Genomic DNA, 22,292 nt, shown 5'->3' with positions numbered 1-22,292 from the left:
TTCAGCACACGGAATTCAGAAATTATTAATCAAAAGGATTATACTCTTATTAGAATTTTCAATAGCCAAATATTGTGCTGCATAGCAGAAGTGTCATTAGCCTTGTTTGTGGCTTGTATAATACTTCATGTGTTAGGTTTTCAGCTTACGTGAATCTGTGCCAGGCAGGCAGAGATTGGGGTGAATATCCTATGCCAGAGCAGCCAGAATCAATAGAGGTTTTGCAGTGAGGGAGTTTTCATTAGTTCCTTCCAGTTTGAGCCTGTGCTGATGCATGCAAGTGAGGAGCATCTTCCTAACAGCCTCTAATGCTCGTTAGTAATTTCAGCTACAATGGATTTAAATGTTGGCTACTCTTTAGTTGTAGCTGAAAACTTGAACAAGGCATTGCAAAGATGGGTGGCATGTGAACTGAGCCAATGTTTTCACCTTGATTAAGTAAGCAAATTGAATACAATAATTACTAGACTTGATGAAGGCTGTAGTAGGGGTGGCGGTGCTCTCATTTTTATCTTGTCACTGGCTTTGGAGGGTGCTTCTTGAAAGCAAGGAGAGTTTCAGGGTGCTTCAGTGAGCATCGTGCACTGCTGGGTGCTCAGGGAATGGTTACTTAGTGAAGAAAGACAATATATTCCATAATTTCCAGTACGTAAATCAATTTGGTTTTGTTTGCTAGTTTAGTTACATTGGGTACTTTCATAATGTTTTCAGAGTATCTTGTAGTATTTCTCACTTGTGGCTTTTCTGGCTTCCTGACAAGACAGTAAGTGAAGTAGAATTACAGAATGGGTTCTCTAGGCTTTCAGCGGTGTTTGAAATATCTCTTATAGCCACCTGTTGTAACATCTAAAAAAAATCACTTAGCTCTAAATATTATAACAGCTTAAAGGGGAGCGTAGAGACTTAGAATGACAGAAACCAAAGCACGTAAAAAAAAGTCCCAAGGACCATAATTAGAATGTACTTAAAGGAGGATAAAATGCTAGAAATATTTGTTGTATCAGTCAGATCTGAGCTGTGACCACCTTTTCTGTCACTAATGCTTTCCTTCTTGCCACCAAAAGAGGAGGAAACAGCAAAAGAAAAGCATACAATAAAAATGACAAGTGCAATCAGAAGTGGTCTCCCTGAAAGAAGAGATTAAACTATATGGATTCTTCTGAGCATTTGAGATGTAGCAGTGTATTAAAGAGAAGGCTGAAGTAGATAGGCTGAAAAGAACTTTTCCTTTCTTTACATAGGAACAAGAAGTCATTCAATGAAATTAAAAACAACAAAGTTAAGATTGATAACAGGAAATGTTTGTCTTTGATAACTGCTTGCAGATTTTTGACACAATGTGCCATTGATGTTGGGGAAAAAAGAGAGAGGCCAAACTTAGACCAAGAATCTGGCAAAGTGCGCTTTCCCCTCTGGTTGCTTAGGGAATATTTGGCAATATGGTTGGCACCAGACTTCTGAGGCTGTGGAAGGAAGAGGGAAAGCTTCTGGCCTGTGAAGGATAAGGAGTATGTGAACAACATGTTGGTACAGAGAACGCACTTTTTATAAGCAAGGGAGAACTTCTTTAAATGTGTTTCTATTGATGATGTGCACTATGGAAGAGTAGAGGAAAAAGTGTTGTAGGGAAGAAAGAACATTTGTGTGTGTGAATACATTCTGGTGTGAAGCCTGGCACTCCTGGCTCCAGCCCTGTGCTGGGGAAGAAGGGTGGTCCCATCCCTGATCTTCCAGTGATCTCTCTGGGGAATACGTCTCTGGTCATAGTGGTGATGGTTTCTTTCTGCTTGAACTGGTGAAGTGCAAAAAGTGTCACTGCATGGATGGCTGATGCATTTGCCCTTCAGACTGTATTCACCCTTTTCTCAGAACAGATTGTGTACTATTATTTGTATATCATAACCATCACTTGGATTAATTTGTAAATACAGTATTTACTCCTGCAGCAGGAGTGTGGGTATAAGGTGGAGTATGGACAAATCCTTTGGCAGATCAGGGATGAGCTTGCCTTTTCTGTGGCCTCAGTTCAGGCAATCTGCTGCTGGTTATGCAGTAAATATCACCTCTGTGTTTTCCCCGTGTGGGAGCTGCTAGGTAGCTGGAGTCATCCTCTGCTATTCTGGGCTTAGTGCAAGTGGGTCTCAGATATTCAGTACGGTCCCCTGCACCATCCTTGCTGCAAAGACATTTCTATTCAGCAGCAGAGGGAACGAAATTGGGAAAAACATTCAGCTTGGGGAAAGTAACTGGGAAAACCTACAGGAATAACCCCACGGCTAGGAAACAAAATCTCTAAGTAAACAAAAAAACACCCAGCAGTGGGTTGTCAAAACGAGACAGGTAGAGAATAACAGGAAAGGAATAGGAAGCAGTAAGAGCCTAGGGAAGTGGATGCTGAGCGCTGCCCTGCCTGTATTTACAATGTCTTCACTTCAGTGTGTTTCTATGTATGTAGGCGAGCAAAGCGGAGAGCACTGGCAGGAGATGAGTTGTTTAAATGAGTCCCAGCAGTGTGTTTCATAATGTTTTGTGCAAATGTGTTTAGCCTCATAATTTCTGTTATTGCCATGTGATGCAATGCTTCCAAGGAAGCCTGTGGCTGCCTTGTCAAGCTTTTGTTTAAAGAGGGAAAAGCCGAAGTGAAAGCCACAGGCAGATGAGAGCAAATTCAGCCATGTCTCTGCTGAGCTTGTGCAGGTATTGCATGCTGCTCTAGCATGGGCATCCCTGCATCTCCTCCAGTTAAATGTGGTAAGGATAGCATTTATCTCCTTTCTCCCCCTCTGTAAATCTGATCATCTTGTACTTCACTCTGTAAATCTGATTAATCTTGTACTTTCACAGCAAGAAAAGAAAGCCCCACCATGCCTTAGTTTCTCTCTCTGTGAGGTTCAGAAAATTGCTTTTGCTTCTTAGTGATGATGTGAGATGAAAAAAACAATTTGTTTGTCCATGTGTTCTTTGATACTGGGACTGAATTCTGGAGACAGAGGTGAAGATACTGTGTTAAGCTGATATATCTACACTAGCACTCCTTCGTATCTGGGCAAAATTTGTTACTGCCTTGTGAATGTATGTGGTACCATTAAGGCCTATTAATTTTATATGGAATATAATAATGCTGTTATTACTCATATATCAATATAAATAGGGGGAAGGCTGTGCAGCTTTAATTATATAGTAATACAGTTAAAGCATTTTTTGTAGATGCCTGAACGCTCTGCAAGTATAGTGGGGTTAGTCATAAAACTATTTAAATAAGTATCTGGCTCTACAAATTCATTCAAATTAATTAATGTAAGAGATTTCTTTGAAAGCAGACATTGATTTCTCTGTCTGGATTCATCCAGCAGATGTATTTCTGTTGCCTATTCTGATGTTTTCTCTAGTGATCAGGGAAGCATCAGAATAAGTCATTTTTGGTCAATGATGCAAATGTTAGAATGTAAATACACTGCGAGTTTTGGAAGCAGCAGTCCTGTAGTTAATGGGTATGCATTTCTAAGGCCACAGGTATATACTCTAGCTACCGCATGTGCATCTTTGGGACTGTAAAGGAGGAGAGCTGCAGGTTCCATCAGCTTTTTTTTCTCAGTGAGTTTTGATAATGATTTGACTATCTCTGCTTCACAGAATAAGGATGGTTGCTCAGTTGTTAACTGCGAAAGACACTGTCCGTGAGGATATTCCTGTGCACAGAGGGATCCGTTCGGCTGCTCCCTTACAATGCAGATACAGTAGGTGATTTTGTTTTGGCTCTTCTTGTCCCTCCCTACTGTAAAAATGCTCAGTGTGAGCCAACTCAAACGCGAGTCCACCAAGAGCTTTCAAAATCTGTGACCCATCCATTTTTCTCCTCATATTCTCTCATTTGCCTTCTTTATGAGGAAGATTAATTCTGCTGTGGCAACTTTCACTGGCAGTGGGTTAACATAAGGGAGTGTTTTGGGGTCTCAGCTGGGATTTCCCATGCTCTATGTGTCCTCTTCAGTCTCAGCCACTTAGTTTGTGGAGCTGATTTTGTCATGCATGTCCACTAACACATTGTGTAAGAATCCTTGTAGCCTAGGAAATAGCCCCCAGTCCCCTACACAGGCTGGAAAAACATCAGCGGAAATTACAGTGCCAGCTTTGACAGCATTCTTCATGTGCTAGCATTATCGTGATTTCACTCCCACCGGTAAGTTTTGTACAGAAACAGTTTCAAATTGGATAAATCTCAAAACTTTCTCTAATTGGGACTTTTCAGAAGAAGAAATACAACATTTCCTATTAGCAATCATAAAGCAGTGGGCAGACGTTGCATTTTAGTGTAGGATTAAATGCTTGTTCCGGCTGTTTTCCACCTAGATAATCAAGCCTACCCACCAGATCGAGATTGTATTTGGAAGCACTTACTAATACGGCATGCTTTGTTGTAACTGTTTAGAAAAATGACTGAAAGTTTCAAGATGAGACAACATGAATCATAATCTTTGGCTGCTATTCACTTTTATGATTGACTTGCCTTCTTCCTACGTTCCTTTTAGCCCCCCTGGGAATTGTTGAAGCTGTTCCATGCAGGAGCATCGTGGTTTAAGCCCAGCCAGCAACTCAGAAACCACGCATTCCTGAGCTTTCCCTTGCAGCAATGGACTTGGATAAACCATCTGTCTGGGGATCCCTGAAACAGAAAACCAGACCATTCCTGCGAAACCTAAGCGTGAAGAAGACAAAGAAAAGGTCTAGCAAGATGGTGGAGAGGAAAGTCCGCTCCTTGGACCGACGCCTCAGCGTGTCTGTGCCCGACTTGCTGGAGGTGGAGACTGTTACAGAAGAAGAAACGACTTATGTGAGTACTCAGGTGTTCTCAAACTGCTCCCCCGAGAGCTTCTCCAGGTCTGTGATGTCCATGAAAAGCAGGAACTCTTCAGTGAAGCCACTGGGAGAGGACTGGCCATGGGCATCGCAGCAGGTGTCACCCACGGAGGAGACAGTCACCCACCCAGATGCACAGGTTGCAGGCATCCCTGTGTCCGAGGGGAAGAGAAAACCCAGCACCGACCTCTTTGAGCTGCTGCAGAGCACCCGCCTGAGAGCTGCTCTGACGGACGAGAACACAGAGGTAGGTGGCTTGGGCATCAGCCAGGCTCTGTGGCCCCATCAGGGTCGCGTTTCTCCTCAATTGTCAGGGTTATAAAGGGATGGAGGAGGGGGCCCTATTCAAGGAATGAATGGGGGATAAAAATCGACATAAACCATATGTGATATACAGATTATTGGAGAATAATTCAGATATCCTTTCAGTCACAGAATCCTAGAATGGTTAGAGATAGAAGGGAACTTAAGGGTCATCCAGTTCCAGACCCCTTCCACTAGATGAGGTTGCTCCAAGCCCCATCCAACATTGCCACAGACGGGGCAGCCACAGCTTCTCTAGGTACCCAGTGCCAGCACCTCACCACCTTCATAGTAAAGAATTTTTCCCTCATGTCTAACCTAAATTTACCCCCTTTCAGTTTAAAACCATTCCCCTTGTCCTGTCACTGCATGCCCTTGTAAAAAGTTCTCTCCAGATTTCTTGTAGGTCCCCTTTAGGGAAGGCTGTTAGAAGGTCTCCCCAGAGCTTTCTCATCTCCAGGATGAACAAGCACAGCTCTCTCAGCTTGTCCCTTGAGCAGAGGTGTTTCAGCCCTCTGAACATTTCTGTAGCCTCCTCTGGACTCGCTCCAACAGCTCCATGTCCCTCTTGTGGTGTTGCTCCAGAGCTGGACACAGGACTGCGGAGGGGAGGAGTGGTCTCATGAGGGCAGGATAGAAGGTGAGAATCACCTCCCTCAGCCTGCTGGACATGCTCCTTTTGATGCAGCCCAGGATGCAGTTGGTTTCCTGAGCAGTCTGAAGCTACAAAATAACCCTGCTCCAGTTTGTTTTTACTTTATTCTGGCAAGGTTATGATCCTTCAGATTTGTTAGAATTGCTTGCTGAAGTGAAGTCAAGAGCTGTAGCAGCTCTCTGGGCTCTGAAGAGTGCTGCTGACATATTTGCCACAGTTACCCTTTTTGGTTAATATAGCTTACCAGGATCAGTTTATAGCAAAATCAATTTATCTTCTGCCCACTCAAGGCCCAGCTGAAGGCAAGAGGTAAAAGGTGATGGGTAAAAGGTGAACTCTGCCTGTACCTGGAATTAACCAAGGAACGCATGTGGTGGAGAATGGGGAACATGTAGCAGCATGCTCAGGGTTGTCCTTTGGGCTTGCATTGCGATTATTCAGAGCAGTGCAAAACTAAAAGGTTTCTTCCGCATTCCCCATCTTGTCCCCCTTCTTGAATTTTCTCCGCCTCCACGGTCAGTACTTCTGTGGCTGGACATAGTGACTCAGGAAGAAGAGGATCAAAGACCGATGTGCTTCAAATCTGGCATAAACCAGTAATTCCTGCCTGGCCTGGGCAAAGTGGGGAATCCTGTGGAGTTTCACAATCGCTTTACAATATAGACAGCAGATGAATGCATGAAACAAAATTTCTTTAATTTCTGTTTCGTGCAAGTGTATCTCCTGTTGAGTTTTCACTGGGCAGGTTAGACTTTGAACTTTCTGAAGCCTTTTTCCCATTTCCTAGTTGTTACAGCTGTGCTAACTGCTTTCCATAGTCATCCGAGATACAAAAATGGGAAACACATTAACATTTAATGTTAATTAACAATGTTAATTAACATTTTTTAACTGCTCGATCACAATGATGGTTAGTGCTGCCATGGGGAAAACGGCCTTTTCTGATCTAAAACTGCTTGTTCTGCATCTTCAAGGTCTGTGTATTCTTATCAAAGCAGTGTTAGTCTGTTGTGATGCAAAGTGTCAGACTGGTAGTGACTGACCATCACTTCCAGTTTAGTGTTGCTGAATTGTTAACAACTTTGCTTCAACTTACTGGACTGTACCATAATGGCCTTGAGTTGCGCCAGGAGAGGGTTAGATTGGACATGAAGAAAAATTTCTTCGTCAGAAGGTTTGTCAGGCATTGGAACAGGCTGCCCAAGAAAATGGTGGAGTTGCCATCCCTGGAGGTATTTAAAAGACATGTACATATGGTGCTCAGGGATATGGTTCAGTGGTGGGCTTGGCAGTGCTGGGTTAACAGCTTGACTCAATGGTCTTAAAGGTCTTTCCCAGCCTAAATTATTGTATGATTCTGTTATTAGTCAGAGGTCTACGTAAGAAAAGAGCTGAGATAGAATATCACTTTTTCTGTGCTTAAACCTTACTCTGAAGTTGTAGCAGCTCAGTGTATGGTAGGTTGAACATTATGAATGTCATTATTTTGGGAGTTCTCTGATAGCCGCGGTTCTTTCTTGCTGTCATAGATGAAAAACGCTAACCTAGAATTTACTGCAGCAGCACTAAAATTAATCCTAAATCCTGCTTTGATTTGGGGCAAGCTAAGTGCTTTAGGAGAAGGAGGTACTTGTATAATGATGGAATAGCTTAACTTCAAATAAAATTTCCTCCAGATGCACAGTCTGAGTCTGGCTGATTCTTTGCAACATTTATATCTTTCCCAAAATGTGTATTTGTGTATGTGCTTGTGTAAATCATTTAGTATTTACTTCTATGGCAAATCATCTTGCTGTGTGAATATCCTGCCTTCCTTCCTGTAATCTGCCTCCATTTACAACTTTCAAATGCAGACAGATTTTTTTTTTATTTTCTAAAGAATATATAATAGAGAGTGGAGCAAAGGAAAGTAGAAACTGATAAGGAATATTGAACAAATTTAGTTATATTTTAAATTGAATTTGGTGAAAAGCTCAATGTTCAGTTTTTCTGTACTTCACTGACCACTACAAAATTTGTACTCCACGTGCCTTGGATAGGAACAGTTGATTGTGGAAGTTGTTGGTCTCCTAATAGTGGATGGGATTGCCATGAGTAGCATGACAGTAATTCATATCTTTCTTTTGGGAGCATCATTCACTGATCAGTGAGGTAAATCAGGAGGAGGAAGGCAGATCCCGGGAACAAAACAAACTAAAAAAAGCAAAAATGTAGGTTGAGCTTTCTTTCCCCCTGAATTGCTTGTCATATGGCACCTACTCATTTCTTGGTTATCTCTGGTCACCCAATACCATGAGGTACTTGCCAAGCATGAGCTTGGTACTTGCTTGCATGAGCTTAATGTGGGCTTGTGGTTTTTACACTCACCTGAACTCTCAGTACAGAGCTGCCAGTGCTCAGATCCTGCCATCTTCCATAAAGGCTCTTGCCACAGTACTATATTTCCATTTACTAAGAGATTTACTATTTCTGTTCCCTATTGCAGATCAGGTAGGCAAACTGGAGGATGAGGAAGCAACAGAAATTGCATTGAACCCCTCCCTAGAATCACAGAATGATAGAATTTTAGAATAGTTTGGCTTGGAAGGGACCAAAGATGAAAGATCATCAAATCCAGCCCCCCTGCAATGAGCAGGGACATCTTTATCTAGATCAGGTTGCTCAGAGCCACATCCACCCTGTTGATTCAGGTTGCAAAGGACACTATTAGTGCTACTTTATGAGCTGCGTTTTGGTTTTGGTTCTGTGTCATTGCTGAAATGTGCTAACAGCACTTTGTTTCTTACTAACACTTTGCAGTGTGTCACCAGCAACCAAAAGCCTCATCCTGTTGCTGATGCACTCAGTGCCCTTTCTGCCTTTCTTCTGCAGAAAACAAGAGGAGATAAAGTTACAAATCTTGTCAGGAGGAATATTTAATTGATTTTTGTATGTATATATGTGTATGTGTGTGTGTGTGTATATATATATATATATATATAGATACACACACACACTCTTGTTTGATTTATCTTTACACAGATGTATTTGGGACTATGACCTGCTTGGTGGATGCGGCCACATTCGTTTATACTTTGACGTTCAGAAACATCACTGTAGTTAGATAAAAATCTAGATTTCAATACCATATTTTCAGCGAGGCTTTTGTCTATATTCAGTGGGCTCACTGCAGTTGTATACTTAAACTAATAGCAACTTGCATTATGTGGAGCTAAAATGAAAAATCAAAGTTTTTTAATTTGGAAGTTATAATCCTTGTTCAAAACCTGATGTAAACAAAAAGCAGAATAAACACAAAATCATAACTTTGAGGGTAATACTGTTATAAAAGATATCAAGCTAGCAGAGACGGTACTTATTATAATTTCAATGCATTTTTGTGATTCTGTGTTTATGCCATGTAAAACAAGCTGTAAAGAGAAACCATTATCAGTGCCAATGATGGTGCCTGAAGGAGATCCCTGTGAAGCCAGAGATTACAAGAAATGCTAGGTTTAATGTACACAAGTGAGATTTTATTCATACTAGTCAGGAAATTCACAGTTAGGGTTCCCTTAGCAGCTGTAACTCAGCTCTGTTGTGCGAGAAACTTCTGCTGCTGCTCTTTATGATGATGATTTTTCTACTTTTAATGTGTTTTTGCAAGGTGGCCAAGTTATGATTGCTGTGGGAACCATAATGTTAAATTTTGTCTGTCATGCAAGTGAAACTTTCCTTGCAATGCTGGATTACTATACTTCCTGATATGTAAGATACGTATCTGGGAGGAGGAGGAGGAGGAGAATCACTACACAAAAGTGTATTTATATTTATTTCAGCATATCAATATCTTCAAGATTTATGATCTTTAGTGGTTCCTTTTTTTTTCTTATTTGTATAGTGCTCCACACAATGCAGCTCACATCTGAGAAATCTGGATGTTACCACATTGCACATAATGACATTTTCACATGAAGATCAAATTCCACTTTGTGTGCATTTCTGTGGACTGAGTTTATTCTTAGCATAAATCTTAAGATTTGAATGAGCTGTGATTGCCCGGTGTTAGACCAAAAGTGTTGCCCAGGCACGTAGGTCCTCTTCATCTTAAGTGATGATCATAGACTCTTGCAGCAGTCAAAATAGCATCAGATGTGTATTGACTGATGAATCCTTTCCATATGTCCAGACAGTCTAGACGCTGTGCCACCATAACCTCAAGTTTTCAAATGAGTCAGTAGTTGGGAAGAAATGTTTGACTTCCTCTCCTATGCTGGGCACCAAATAAAATCTTTTGGATCTTCCCGTTATGGCACAAAGCAGGAGAAAGTACATGTCCAACATCTATTTTCCCCTTTTGTCGTGGTTTAACCGAGCAGGCAGCCAAACACCACACAGCTCTTCACTGAACTTCCCCCTGCAGTGCCAGCCACCATCTTCCATACCAGAGAGGCTTTCACTGCTTGGCTTGCTTGATTGCAGTGCATGTTTCTCACTCGTGCTTGAGTCAGTTCCAGGCTACTGGCCCTGTTATCCCAGCATTGGATCAGCCAGGAGACAATGTGCATGTCTGGATGGCTGCTAAAATATTTTTGCATATCTCACAGCTCACTCAGAGATAGGGATCAGGTTGTTACCGCCTCATTTGAGTTCTGTGTCTTGTCCTCCTGTACTCATGATGGCTCTGCTTCAGTGTAGTCTGGCTCTTGAGCATACTGGGTAGAACTGATCAGGGCTCTGTAGGCATGCTCCAGGCCCCAGCATGTTGCAGTGATTTGTGTCTCTAAAATTGCCAGGGTGACAGCATACTTTTTCCATATATTTTATTAGTCTTTCAGAATTCTGCACTTGTTCAGAGGTGAGGTTCCAAAACATTGGAGGTGCCTACTGGCCTAAGTACTTGCCTGTACTATCCCACCATTCATAACTCTCCAGCCTCCGGGTAGATCTCTGGGTGGTATTCTTAAATAGTTGCTTAAGTTTAAACAAGACCTGAAATGCATTCAGGAGTAGGAGACATCAACAGGAATGTGCTGGTTTGAACATCCCAAGGATATTCAGAATTCTCAAGAGCTGTTGTAACTAACCTGGATCCTTAAATTATTGTTGTCTAATTCATTGTATTTTTTTTTGTTTTATAGTACCCATGTGGAGAAATGGATTTAGACTCTTCCACATCATCTCAGATTTTTGATGATCACATGGTAAGGCCTTTCATTTTAAAGCATTTTGAAACTTGATAGGAAGCACAACTTTAGGTTTAGGTTCTTTACTTAGAATCATAGAATAGTTAGGGTTGGAAAGGACCTCAAGATCATCTAGTTCCAACCCCCCTGCCATGGGCAGGGACACCTCACACTAAACCATCCCACACAAGGCCTCATCCGACCTGGCCTTGAACACCGCCAGGGATGGAGCACTCACAACCTCCCTGGGCAACCCATTCCAGTGCCTCACCACCCTAACAGGAAAGAATTTCCTCCTTATCTCCAGTCTAAACTTCCCCTGTTTAAGTTTTAACCCATTACCCCTTGTCCTGTCACTACAGTCCCTGATGAAGAGTCCTTCCCCAGCATCCCTATAGGCCCCCTTCAGATACTGGAAGGCTGCTATTAGGTCCCGATGCAGCCTTCTCTTCTCCAGGCTGCAGCCCCAACAGCAGTAGCAGTCATTTTTCTCCTTCTTAGTAGCTGGTGCAGTGCTGTGGTTTTTGACTTTCAGCCTTGGAACAGCGCTGATAACACCGATGTTTTTAGTTGTTGCTCAGTAATGTTTACTCTGACCAAGGACTTTGTGAGTCTCATGCTCTGCCCGGGAGGAGGGGAAGCCAGGAGGAAGCAGAGACAGGACACCTGACCTGAACTAGCCAAAGGGGTATTCCATACCCCAGCACATCATGCCCACTATATAAACTGGGGGCAGTTACCCAGAAGGGCTGCTTGGGTCGGGCTGCGTATCGGTTGGCAGGTGGTGAGTGGTTGTGTTCTCTTTCCTTGTTATTCCCCTTATTATTACTGATGGCAACAGCAGTAGTTTGTGTTATACCTTAGTTACTGGACTGTTCTTATCTCAGCCTGTGGCAGTTTCACTGTTTCAATTCTCCTCCCCATCCTCTGGGAGCAGCGTAGGGCAAGAAGGAGGGGGACTGAGCGAGTGGCTGTGTGGTTCTGAGTTACCGGCTGGGATTAAACCATGATTTTTTTAATGGTGGTTTTGTGGTTTTTGGGTGGTTTTTTTTTTTTTTTTTCAGTAGTGCAAACCAGTTGATAATGCTTTAAATAGACCCAAATGTTCTGGATATTTTGAAGTAGTCTATAATATCTATATTGTACTGATAACGGATGAAAACATAAATACTTAACTAGCAGCCCAGGAACAAAATGGATTGAAATAAAGACAGCAAGTACCTGAACATGGCTGTAGGTTTTGTCAGACAACAAGGACAGTTTTAGGGCAGTGTGAAAAGGCATTGGCAGTTTTGACACACATTTTGCATGTAACGTGTGTTTGCTTAGTCCAGATGAACTTCTCTCCCTTTGCCCTCTGATAACATCTCAAGTGCTGTCCAGAGGCTGTTTTTGCTGGATAATGCTGAGGTGTGTACCCTGCCAGCATCTTGCATGAACAAGAAACTTACTGAGTTTTACTGCAAAACCTCACAGCCAACACTGGCACTGCTGTGTTTCTCTCTTTTAAACTGGATAAAGAAATGCTGTCCTCTTAACAGCTATGTGAAACGTGCACTTCCTCATGAAGTCAACAATGAGTATGAATGAAATTGATGATCCTTATGGGTTGCTTCCAACTTGAGATAGTCTATGAATGCACAAGAAACAGTTAAAAAATAATAGTGCAGAAAGTTGGTAGGATTTGGAAGACTGTGCATAGAATCGTAGAATGGTTAGCATGCATTTGTGATTGTTAATATTACTACTCACTTTCAGGTATAACCCCTCTTGGGTTAGCCCTTGCTTTGTTGAAGGTACCTGATGCTCATAATTAGCCATTTCTAAACAAAGCCTGGGGAAGAAATAGCTTTTTTTTTTAACTCCTTTCTGTAAAAATTACCCTATGGAAAGACAAGAACTTTGTCTTTGCAAAACCAAGAGAACACCTGCTTCATTCATGGTCCACGTCAGGAGGTGCACAGCAGTGACCAACTTCTTTGTTCTCCTTAGGTTCTAGAGGAAGCAAACGACTGCTTGGGTGACCTTCCCAACCCCTTTGCTTACCTGCTGACCATCCACCTGAAGGAAGGCCGGAACCTGGTTATTAGAGATCGCTGTGGTGAGCCCCACCTTTCAGCTCATTTCCTCTGAAATTCACACAGCTCTCTCCTATCAGTGACTTCAGTTTGGCAGCAGTTGGCTTCTTTTCATCTCTGATGCAACAAATCATTGATTTATATCTCTTGTGCAGGTCAGAGCACTCATCCATTGGGTTTACCCATCTTGGGTACACAGTGGAGACAGCTGCTCCTCCTGCCTGCTGTGCAGCTGCAGAGCACCTTCTTGGCTGGATTTGGCATCTGCACCTATTCGGGAGCTGCAGAGTCATTAGCCTTGAGAAATTCTATCTGAGTTTACAAAAACCAAACCCCCAAACCAACCAAACAAAATAAAAAAGGCCTAAGAATATGTTGCAATCTGTTAAATGGTGGAGCTGCTCTAAGAGTGCTTTTGCAAAGAGTTATCTGCAAGTATTTTATTCACAGGGAAACCATAGGAGCAGGGCTTGTAATACAATAATCCCCTCTGATCTGGGATGCAATTTAAGGATGACAACATGCAAAAAAAAAATCCCAATCCCAAAACCCACCCCCAAATGACATATCACATAAATTGGAAAGTATTTGGAGAATTCCTGGATAAACTGTGGGAAACTGCCTGTTGCTGTTCGTCTGGCTCTTCTTCAGGCTGTTGCAACTGCGAGTAAAAGTGCTTATGAGCAGCCAGCTGGTGGTTTCTCTGCTTGTTGTTGAGGGCTATCCCGCCAGAGGTTCTGTGGCTGCTTCAGAACCTTCAATCTGAACCTGTCAGAACTCTTCCATATGTCCACTCTCTCTGCATTTTATATTTATTCCTTATTTCATATTTTTTCTGCATGTGGAAACAGTTCTGTTGTTTGCATTGCAAAATATATGAGCAGTTTGTTTTTATTTGAGATGAAGAAATAGGGTTTACTAATAAGGTTTTAAAGCAAATAAGCTTGCACAGCCTAAAGGCATGTGAAGGTTTGCATCTGGAGGGATCCATCTGGATTTAGAAAACTTCTCACATGTGGTGCTTGTTGCTGGGATTTCTATTATCTGTTATCTTGGTTAACTTTTTCCATGCTGGGTCTTCATGTCTTCATGAAACAGTAACTCTTGGCTGAGTATAGGCTTGTTTTTCCTCTCAGCTTTTGGAATGAGTGAATGAGTACTGTCCTGGTTTCATCTGGAATAGCTAATTTTCTTCCTAGTAGCTGGTACCGTGCTGTGTTTTGGATTTACTATGAGAATGCAGTTGATGACACACCAATGTTTTAGTTGTTGCTCAGTAGTGCTTACCCTAAATCAAATACTTTTCAGTTAAAGAGATATTCCGTACCATAGAATGACGTACTCAGTGTATAAACTGGGGTGAGTTGGTCCAGAATGGCTGGTTGCTGCTCAGGGACTGGCTGAGCGTCGGTATATGAGTGGTGAGCAGTTATGTTGTGCATCACTGGGTTTTGTTTTTTCCCTTTGGTTTTATTCCTCTGTCTCTCCTTTTTTTGTCATCATTATTATTATTAAATTATTAAGCTTATTCTTATCTCTACCCATGAGTTTTATCTTTATTCCCATTTCTCCCTATCCCAGTGTGGGCAGGGGAGTGAGGAAGCTGTTGCATGGTATTTAGTTGTCAGGCTGGGCTTAAACCATGACAAGTACTTAGATTAAGATCTTTACTTGTTAAACTGAAGCATGTATTTCCTAACAGTGTAGCAGTTCGTTGGATTTACTAGGAAGGCAGCACAAGCCAGGACACATCTAGCTGTTTCTATGGAAAAGATGCTAGAAGTGAGCAATTCCAGCAGAGTAGTATTTCTAAAGGAGACAAATTATAGTTTGCTCTGGGCTATGTTTTGTTGTGTAAGAAAGCAAATGCTTGTCTTGGTGAAGCATTGGGCAACACAGTGAAACAATGTAAGCAAGGAGAAAAAAGGATTTTGATGTTGCTCTGTGCTTTGTGGCAAATGACTACTCATTTAGCAAACTAAGTATGTGAGGTGATGCATCATTCAGTAAAATTCCTGCTCCCCCCCCCCCCCGCACTCCCTCCCCCAGGCACTGGGAAGGGGGAAAATACTGATTTAATGATTATTCTTCAGTAATCATCATGTTGCAGTGGTGGCTACTTATACATGCCGCTGATGCACATCTTTATAGGTCTCTGATGTCATCTTGGTTACTTAGGATCTTTGCTTGATACTCACGCTTGCAACCACTGTGCATTTTGCAATGCGCTTTCAAAAATGGGAAGTTGTCAGCTTTGCTCATCTCTCCTGTGTGAGAAAACCTCAGAGTAAACTTGTGGGCTGGGAGAATGAGGCTTTCCCCTTCTTCCCCCACCACGATGCTGGATATAACCATTGTGCTGGGGTATACCAGCCTACTCCAAATAATCTGAATATAGGAACATGTCCTGCGAGGCAGACTGTGGCTTGGGCTGAAGGCCAAGTCGTCTTCATTCGCATTTTAGGAACAGCAGACCCTTAGCGCTAACTTAGCAGTGCAGCCTGACACAGCTGGGAGGGGGTTTCAGCCCCTCTTCCCATGGTTTTCTGTGTGCAAAGAAGCGCGGGAGCTCTCCAGTGGGTTGTGTCCTGAGTTTTATGTGTGTATTTGAGTTTGAAGCCTAGTGTGTGCAAGTGCAAAAATGCTCTTGTTAGGTAGGAGTGGTAGCAGAGTGTTGTAGTTCATAGGTAGGAGTAGGAGTGTCCTGCTGTTAGTTGAATAAAGCACCTAGTGGTAAATAAAACAACTAGTGGTAACAGCTTGGCTGGAAATTAACTCCAGGTACTGTATGGAGTATGCTGTATGTTAAATAACAAAATCTTCACATGAAAACCACGGACTGAGTGCAGAGTGCGTGCCAGCATCCTTAGTTGAATGCTGACCTAATCCTTAGGTTAATCAGGGTTAACCTAAGTTTTGTAAATGTCCTAAACTTTAATATTCAGTTATTATGCTATCAGCAATTGCTGTGTGGGGAAAAAAAGTCTCAAAGCAATCATCAAACAATCAGTTTAGGTCTTTTTTTTTAGGTGTAAGTTATTTATCTCCTTAACTACAAAGGAGATGGCGCCCGAGTGCGGTGTCCCGTCCTTGTCTCTTACGTTGAATTTCAAGGTACCACTTCTCGCATAGCTCACGCCCAACACGGGTGGCTGATGCCCTCTCGTGGCGGTTCCCCGCCGAGCCCGCAGCACGGCCGGGTGAGCGGCGGCCCCCGCTTCCCTCTGCCCCTTGCCGCTGCCGGCGTCTGCTCCCTTAACGGCAGAGCTTCCGAGCTGGGCGGGGATGCGGCAGCTTTAGTTGCATTTAATTGCTTACCGGGTTGGATGGGGCTTGAAGCAACCTGATCTAGCGGATGGTGTCCCTGCCGTTAGAACAAGATGAGGTTTAAGGCCCTTTCCAACCCAAACCATTCCTTGATGTGTGTTCCAGCTCTGTAACAACTTATAGTGTAAGAGGTGATGAACCTCTTGGGAAACCTTACAGCAGCCTTCCAATACCTAAAGAGGCCTATAAGAAATCTGGAAAGAGGCTTTTTACAATGTTATATAGTGGTAGGACAAGGGGGGAGGGCTTTAAACTGGAAATCGGCGAATTTAAACTAGGTATTAGGAAGAAATTCTTTGCTCTGTGAGTGGCTGAGATGCTCGCACAGGTTGCCCAGAGAAGCTGTGGCTGCCCCATCTCTGGTGGTGTTCAGTGCCAGGTTGGAAGGGACTTGGAACAACCTGGTCTAGTGTGAGGTGTCCCTGCCCATGACAGGGGGTTGGAACTGAATGAGCTTTAAGGTCCTTTCCAACCCAAACCATTTTATGATATGATGCAATAATATGATAAGTACTCAAAATTTGAGCACAGTAAAGTCTCTTGGTCTAGCATTCAGTCTTTGTCTCTGCCTCTATTTTTTCCCAGTGTAAGAAGTATACACCCATGTGTGTATAGAAACATATAAAAATAAATCTAAGGTATGTGACAAAAGAGAAATATTTCTGCCATTGGAAACTCCTGGCTCTACTCTGCAAATTCACTCATTATATGCTGAACAGTTGTTAAGTAGGAATTAATTACACTTGGCTGAACAAAGGTGACCCGTAGTTCTGCTGATAACTGCAAGCTATAAGACCAGCATGTGACTTTACTTTCTCCCACTTTCCAGATATTTTTCCAGACTTTTTGACTCACTATGTACTGCTCTTTCCAGCATATGTTCCCTTTGGTGTGATTTAAATTCCTCCTTCACTTTGCCAGACTTTTGCTACTTTTTTCCCCCTATTCATATTATTCCTGTTAACATCTACTCTCTCTTATTTTTCTCTTCACTAAAGGTTATGGATCTGTGTGTTTATATACACAATAGCAAATGTTTGGGCTATTTATAGTATACTTCTTATAGTATTACTAATAGTAGATGTATCTTGGTGATGGTGAGGAGTTTGCTATCCATGTAGTTTTAATACTGTAAGTACTTCTGCAGAGAAGAAAAATAATTATCTTGTTTGGCTTAAAATAATTAAGCATTCTTAATTACCAGTGCTCTAAATGTCATTTTGTTCCACCCTTAGGGGTTTTATGGTCCCATTGAGACTTTTTTGGAGGTGAGGATCACAGCTTCCAGTTTCACATGCTTTGAACTGGGAGAGGCTGGAGCCCATTGTGACTTGCTGGTTCACCTTGATAGGGCAGGGTGATGGCTCATGTTTGTTTTGAGTAGTCTAATGAAACCTGAAATGTCCTGCTCTGAGATGCTCTGCCTGTGCCTGCACAAGTCACCTGTGCACAATGGTGATGCTGTGACAGTGAGCGGCAGATGATGCTGCAACCATAAGGAAGTGTTAACTTCACTGAGCTGACAAACCTGGCTATAAGAAAAAACAGAAACTGAGTTTTGAGTCCTGTAAGGGTGAGGAGCACCCCCTGTTTCCAAATCCTGTGCTTTCAAAGTATGAGTATATTCTTTCATCTGTTAAACGGTGTGGTTACAAGAAATATGCTTCTCGGATGTGATGTCAGCTGGTGAGTGGCTGTGGTTGCTGTCTTTTATTCCCCCTACCTCAACTGCATTGCTCCAGCTTTAATTTTTCTTGTGTCCCTTTTCCACATGGTTTTGTATTTTTTAGCACTTCACAGGACCTTTGTGTCCCATCTCTATTTCTTTTTTCTTTTTTTTTTTCAGGTTTTCTTTGCTGTTGCCTGTTGCTGCACTTTGATTTTGCTCTCCTTTCTTTCCTCTCGTGATACAGGCAACTACACACTGAGGGAGCAGGGTGGGTTGGCTGAAGTAGTACAGAACCTGCCATCATCTAGCTGGGTGCATCCTACCTCCCCATCCAGAGCACATAATCTGCTCTCACATCTAGCACCCCACACTTCCAGAGGGTCCCAGTGGGCTCATGTTGCTGGCTTTGCTGCATGGGTGGCTCCTGAAGCTGGCTTTGCTACATTATGGGCAGCTCCTAGCATTAGTACGAGCTGTGCCAAAACTCCATCTCCCAAGGACAAAATAAAACGAAAGAAAAAGGACACAATAACATGTATTTTCACCTTTAAGCAGTAATGAACCCACAGTAGCCCCGCCACTCATAGCTCTGGGTTGTCCACTGCCTGGGTCCACTCTGACACCAGGGTGATGGAGAACAGGATGTATTTGTGCTGGGCTGTGTGTTTGTCAGCTTAGAGCAAGTCCATTGTTTGGAAAGCAAATGCTCAGAGCAATTAGGCTGAATCGCTCCCTGCAAATACGCTGATTAATTTAGGCTTCCTCTGTTTTGAAGGTATCTGCAATTAGATCATTAGTCCTTCAAATTTATTAATTATTGAGATGTATCAGGCAACTTTTCACACTTATTTTTGAAAGGCGTAATCATGGCTAATTTACAACTGCTAAGAATTTGAATGGTGCTGGGTACTTATTTTGATATTTTCTGGATCTCGTGTAGCTCTGCTTGTGCTGCAAGCACTTGTCTGTGCCAAGTCCAGTTTCTGGAATTGCAATGTGTGTGGCTGAAACTTTGCCCTAATACATCATGATGCCTGTGAGCATCGCATCTGGTCTGACCATGGGGAACGAATGCACTAAATCGGGAACCTCAGGAAAATAGATTGAGTCAAACAAGAGCAATTAATTCATTATATTTTGTAGCTACATTTGGTAAATTGTTAAATTAAGAGATGTAAGGATGGCAGCACAGGAAGAGGATACGTAGGGCCCAGAGAATACCCTATGTCTCGTCTTTTGTAGGCAATTGTAATTCAGAGCACAGTTTTCTTAAACTGTCCAAACTATCTCTGCTTTAAGAGCTTTCACTGCATCTTTCTGGGACCCCTGTGAGGAGATTTTCTTAGGCCAAAGACTGAGAACGCAAAAAGATGCAACCACGTTACACTGAAGGTCCTCAGTGCTGCGTGGTAACAGAGATGTGCCCTATCCTTGTGCCCTATCCTTGTGCCCTCCTGTGCCTTCATGAACCCTGACTGGGAATACAGTGTTCAGTGGGACTAATTTTGCCATCATCTGTTCTTTGTGTTATTCTGTCCCTCTTGTGCATCGCATGATGTTTTGGTAGAGTCTGATTTTTTTTTTTCCTTGTTCCTTTAGTATTTTTAAAACACCATTTCTGATAATGTCTTGCATAGAACATGCTGTACCTGCTTCTGTGTGGTTCAGGCTTTTCCCATCTTTTTAAGCCATCAACTGTGTGTTTGCATACACTCCTCACGCTTCACCTGTCTTTTTTGTTTATTGTTTTTTGTTGTGATGGGTTTGTGTTGCTTACTTTCTTGTTAGTTGGTGTATTTTCCCTTGGAACCTACTGGCAATGCTTGTTTCCAAACAAAGTTGCACTTCCATCTGGCCACGTAAAACTAACTGGGCACAAAACTTTCCAAAATTACCTGAATTTCCTGCCAGCAGAGTACTTTTTTTGTCTGATTTCACCTTTAAGCCTTGATCCCAGCTATTTCGCTACAAGAATATAGCGGTTTTGCACTTAAAAAGAAAAATGCGTGTTCCATTTTAAAACGTCTTTTACTCCTTGTTGTAAATAACTCCAGTAATTCTATTTCTAGGAAGACTTGAAGAAATGTATTCTTTACGTGCATATAAAAGAAATCTTTCATTTCCTTCTTCAGATTAAAATCTAGGTTTTAACCAAAATTTAAGATGGCCTAGATTATATTTCACACTGGTCTTTGATATTTTTCGCCAGGATTTTAAGGCAACTTAGTGGTAATTTTTTATTATTTATTTATGTAACGAGACTTGTTTCATATGCTACATTTCCAGTAAGTTTACTCCTGTAAAATAGTGTGTGGCTTGAAATGATATCTGGTTTTCTGGTTTGGTTTTGGTTTGGTTTTGTTTTAATTAAGGCTGTAGTAGTATTACACACGGTTGATGTGATACATCTCTCGGCAGCTGCTAGAGGGCAGCAGTACCCATTTAAAAGCACCATTAACAGTTTCTTGGGCTGCTGAACCCTCTCCTACTGCTGTGTCCCAGCAACTTTTGCTCACTGAAGCTACCTCGCATTTTAGCTGATGGTTTGTCTGACTGCACTGCTTGCTTTTTAGTGTTAGAAAATAGAAGTAAAATGGGTATTATGCAAATGAACTCAAGGGAGCATCCCTGTTGGTGTGTGTGTTCTTTCTCTAATGGTAAAAGAGGCCCAGCTGATGCAGTGTTGTTTTTTAAAAGTCATCCTTTCTTTTTACTCTTATTGGACGTTTTTTAAGCTAAAAAGTAGGTAATCTTCTTTGGTTTATATGTTTTGTCCGTGCATTTTACTATGTGAGAACCTTCTTGTCATTGCATTTAAGTTAACCTTGAAGCATTACACTTTGCCTTTCCCACTAGAGAAGTATTTTTCTCAGGCTATACTCTCAACTGTCTTCAGGAATAATTGGTCGTCTTGTGTGACTCCCTCAACATTGATACTGTTGGTATGACCGAGATGAACAGGTTCAGACCTTACATGGCAGAGGAGCCTGGGTGCACGTGCTTAGAAGTTGTTGACTTGCTTGTCTGCAGTAGGAAATGGCTGTTACGAAGCTTTTTTTAATGGTCTGGTGTCTTCAGAAATTCATCCACTTCTGTTATGTTTAAAGGAAAATTATAAGCAAAAATCCTTCTTTAGATTAGCTCATGCCTAAAATCACTAGGCTTTTCTGGCTAGGTTGTAGATTGTCTCTAATAAATAGTTTTTTAATAGATCCAGACATCTTTCTGATCTTGAAACTAGAAGGCATCAAGCCTTGAACTCAAATGCAGTTAATTTGCAGTCTGTGCTGTTCACCCCATCAGGTGAAGCTTGTCATCTATCTTATTTCTCGTTCCCTGTCTCCTTTATAACCTATTTTGATTACCTACGTACTATAAAGAAAACTAGGAATGGACACAGTGACCCAGGAGCTTCATCAACACCCCAGCAACAACTTGGGTGAAGCTTTTGTATCATCACCCCCATCGTTTCCCTCTTGGCCATCAGGTCTACCCCAGCTCCTGCCATGGAGCCCTGGTGTGTGCCAGCTTCTGCCACAGAGGTGAAGGTTTGTCTGTTTGCTGACACAGAGATGTCAGCCTGTCATTTGTATGATCCGGGAGCAGCTCTCCTGCACTGCTGGCCCCTTTCCCTTGCCTGCCTAGTTGAGATGTTACCCCTGTGACAGCCCGACAGGCGAGCGCTGCCAAAGCCCGCTCCCCACCGCAATTATTTTCCCTAACAATTAACACCGGTACTAACTTGACACCTTTCCGTTGTTTGGCTTTTGTAAACCATCATCCCTTTTTCTATTAATTCCTGGCATTAATATTTTCTTTCGCCCAAGTGCTGCCGCTCACCCGTGAAACAGTTTGAACATTATGTAGCTGTCAAGATAGCGAGGGATTACCCAGTGTGCCTTGCCGGAGTAAGTGACACCACTGAGGCCCCGCTTTGAGATGTTTATTTTGAGAGTAAGCTGACAAGCATGAAGGCCTGATCCCAGAGTGGCAATCTTATTTAATTAAAGGCCTCTTTTTATTATAGCTCTTTTTTTCCCGTTTTTTTATATACTTTAACAGAAATATGTATTTATATAAATATACACCCCTTTTCTATGTGCATGTTTTTATGCAATGATATGTTTTTATAGAAATGTATAGAAAATACAGCAATATATGTAAATAGAAAGGAAGACATTCTTGTTCAATAGAAAGGAAGACATTATGTATATGTGTGTGTATATATTTACTTATAT

General features: G+C 42.1%; 1 protein-coding gene across 3 annotated transcripts in view; it reads left to right on the top strand.

The window, feature by feature from the left end:
• MCTP2 (multiple C2 and transmembrane domain containing 2) overlaps window positions 1–22,292 on the top strand; it is a 122,249-nt gene that overhangs the window by 13,137 nt on the left and 86,820 nt on the right. The window contains exons 2-5 of one of the 3 annotated variants that reach the window (XM_065688306.1): window positions 3,634–3,737; window positions 4,530–5,104; window positions 10,936–10,998; window positions 12,973–13,081. In XM_065688306.1, coding sequence (XP_065544378.1) covers window positions 4,631–5,104; window positions 10,936–10,998; window positions 12,973–13,081 — 646 coding nt within the window. In that variant the 5' untranslated portion in view covers window positions 3,634–3,737; window positions 4,530–4,630. Of the gene's footprint in view, window positions 1–3,633; window positions 3,738–4,165; window positions 4,181–4,529; window positions 5,105–10,935; window positions 10,999–12,972; window positions 13,082–14,463; window positions 14,480–22,292 lie in introns of those variants that run through there. The other 2 variants (XM_065688307.1, XM_065688308.1) reach the window with 2 other exon arrangements.

The sequence above is a fragment of the Lathamus discolor genome, chromosome 8 (assembly GCF_037157495.1).
Source record: "Lathamus discolor isolate bLatDis1 chromosome 8, bLatDis1.hap1, whole genome shotgun sequence".
Lineage (NCBI taxonomy): Eukaryota > Metazoa > Chordata > Aves > Psittaciformes > Psittacidae > Lathamus > Lathamus discolor.
The sequence above is the reverse complement of the archived record's forward strand: the minus strand, read 5'-3'. Positions and strand labels throughout refer to the sequence as shown.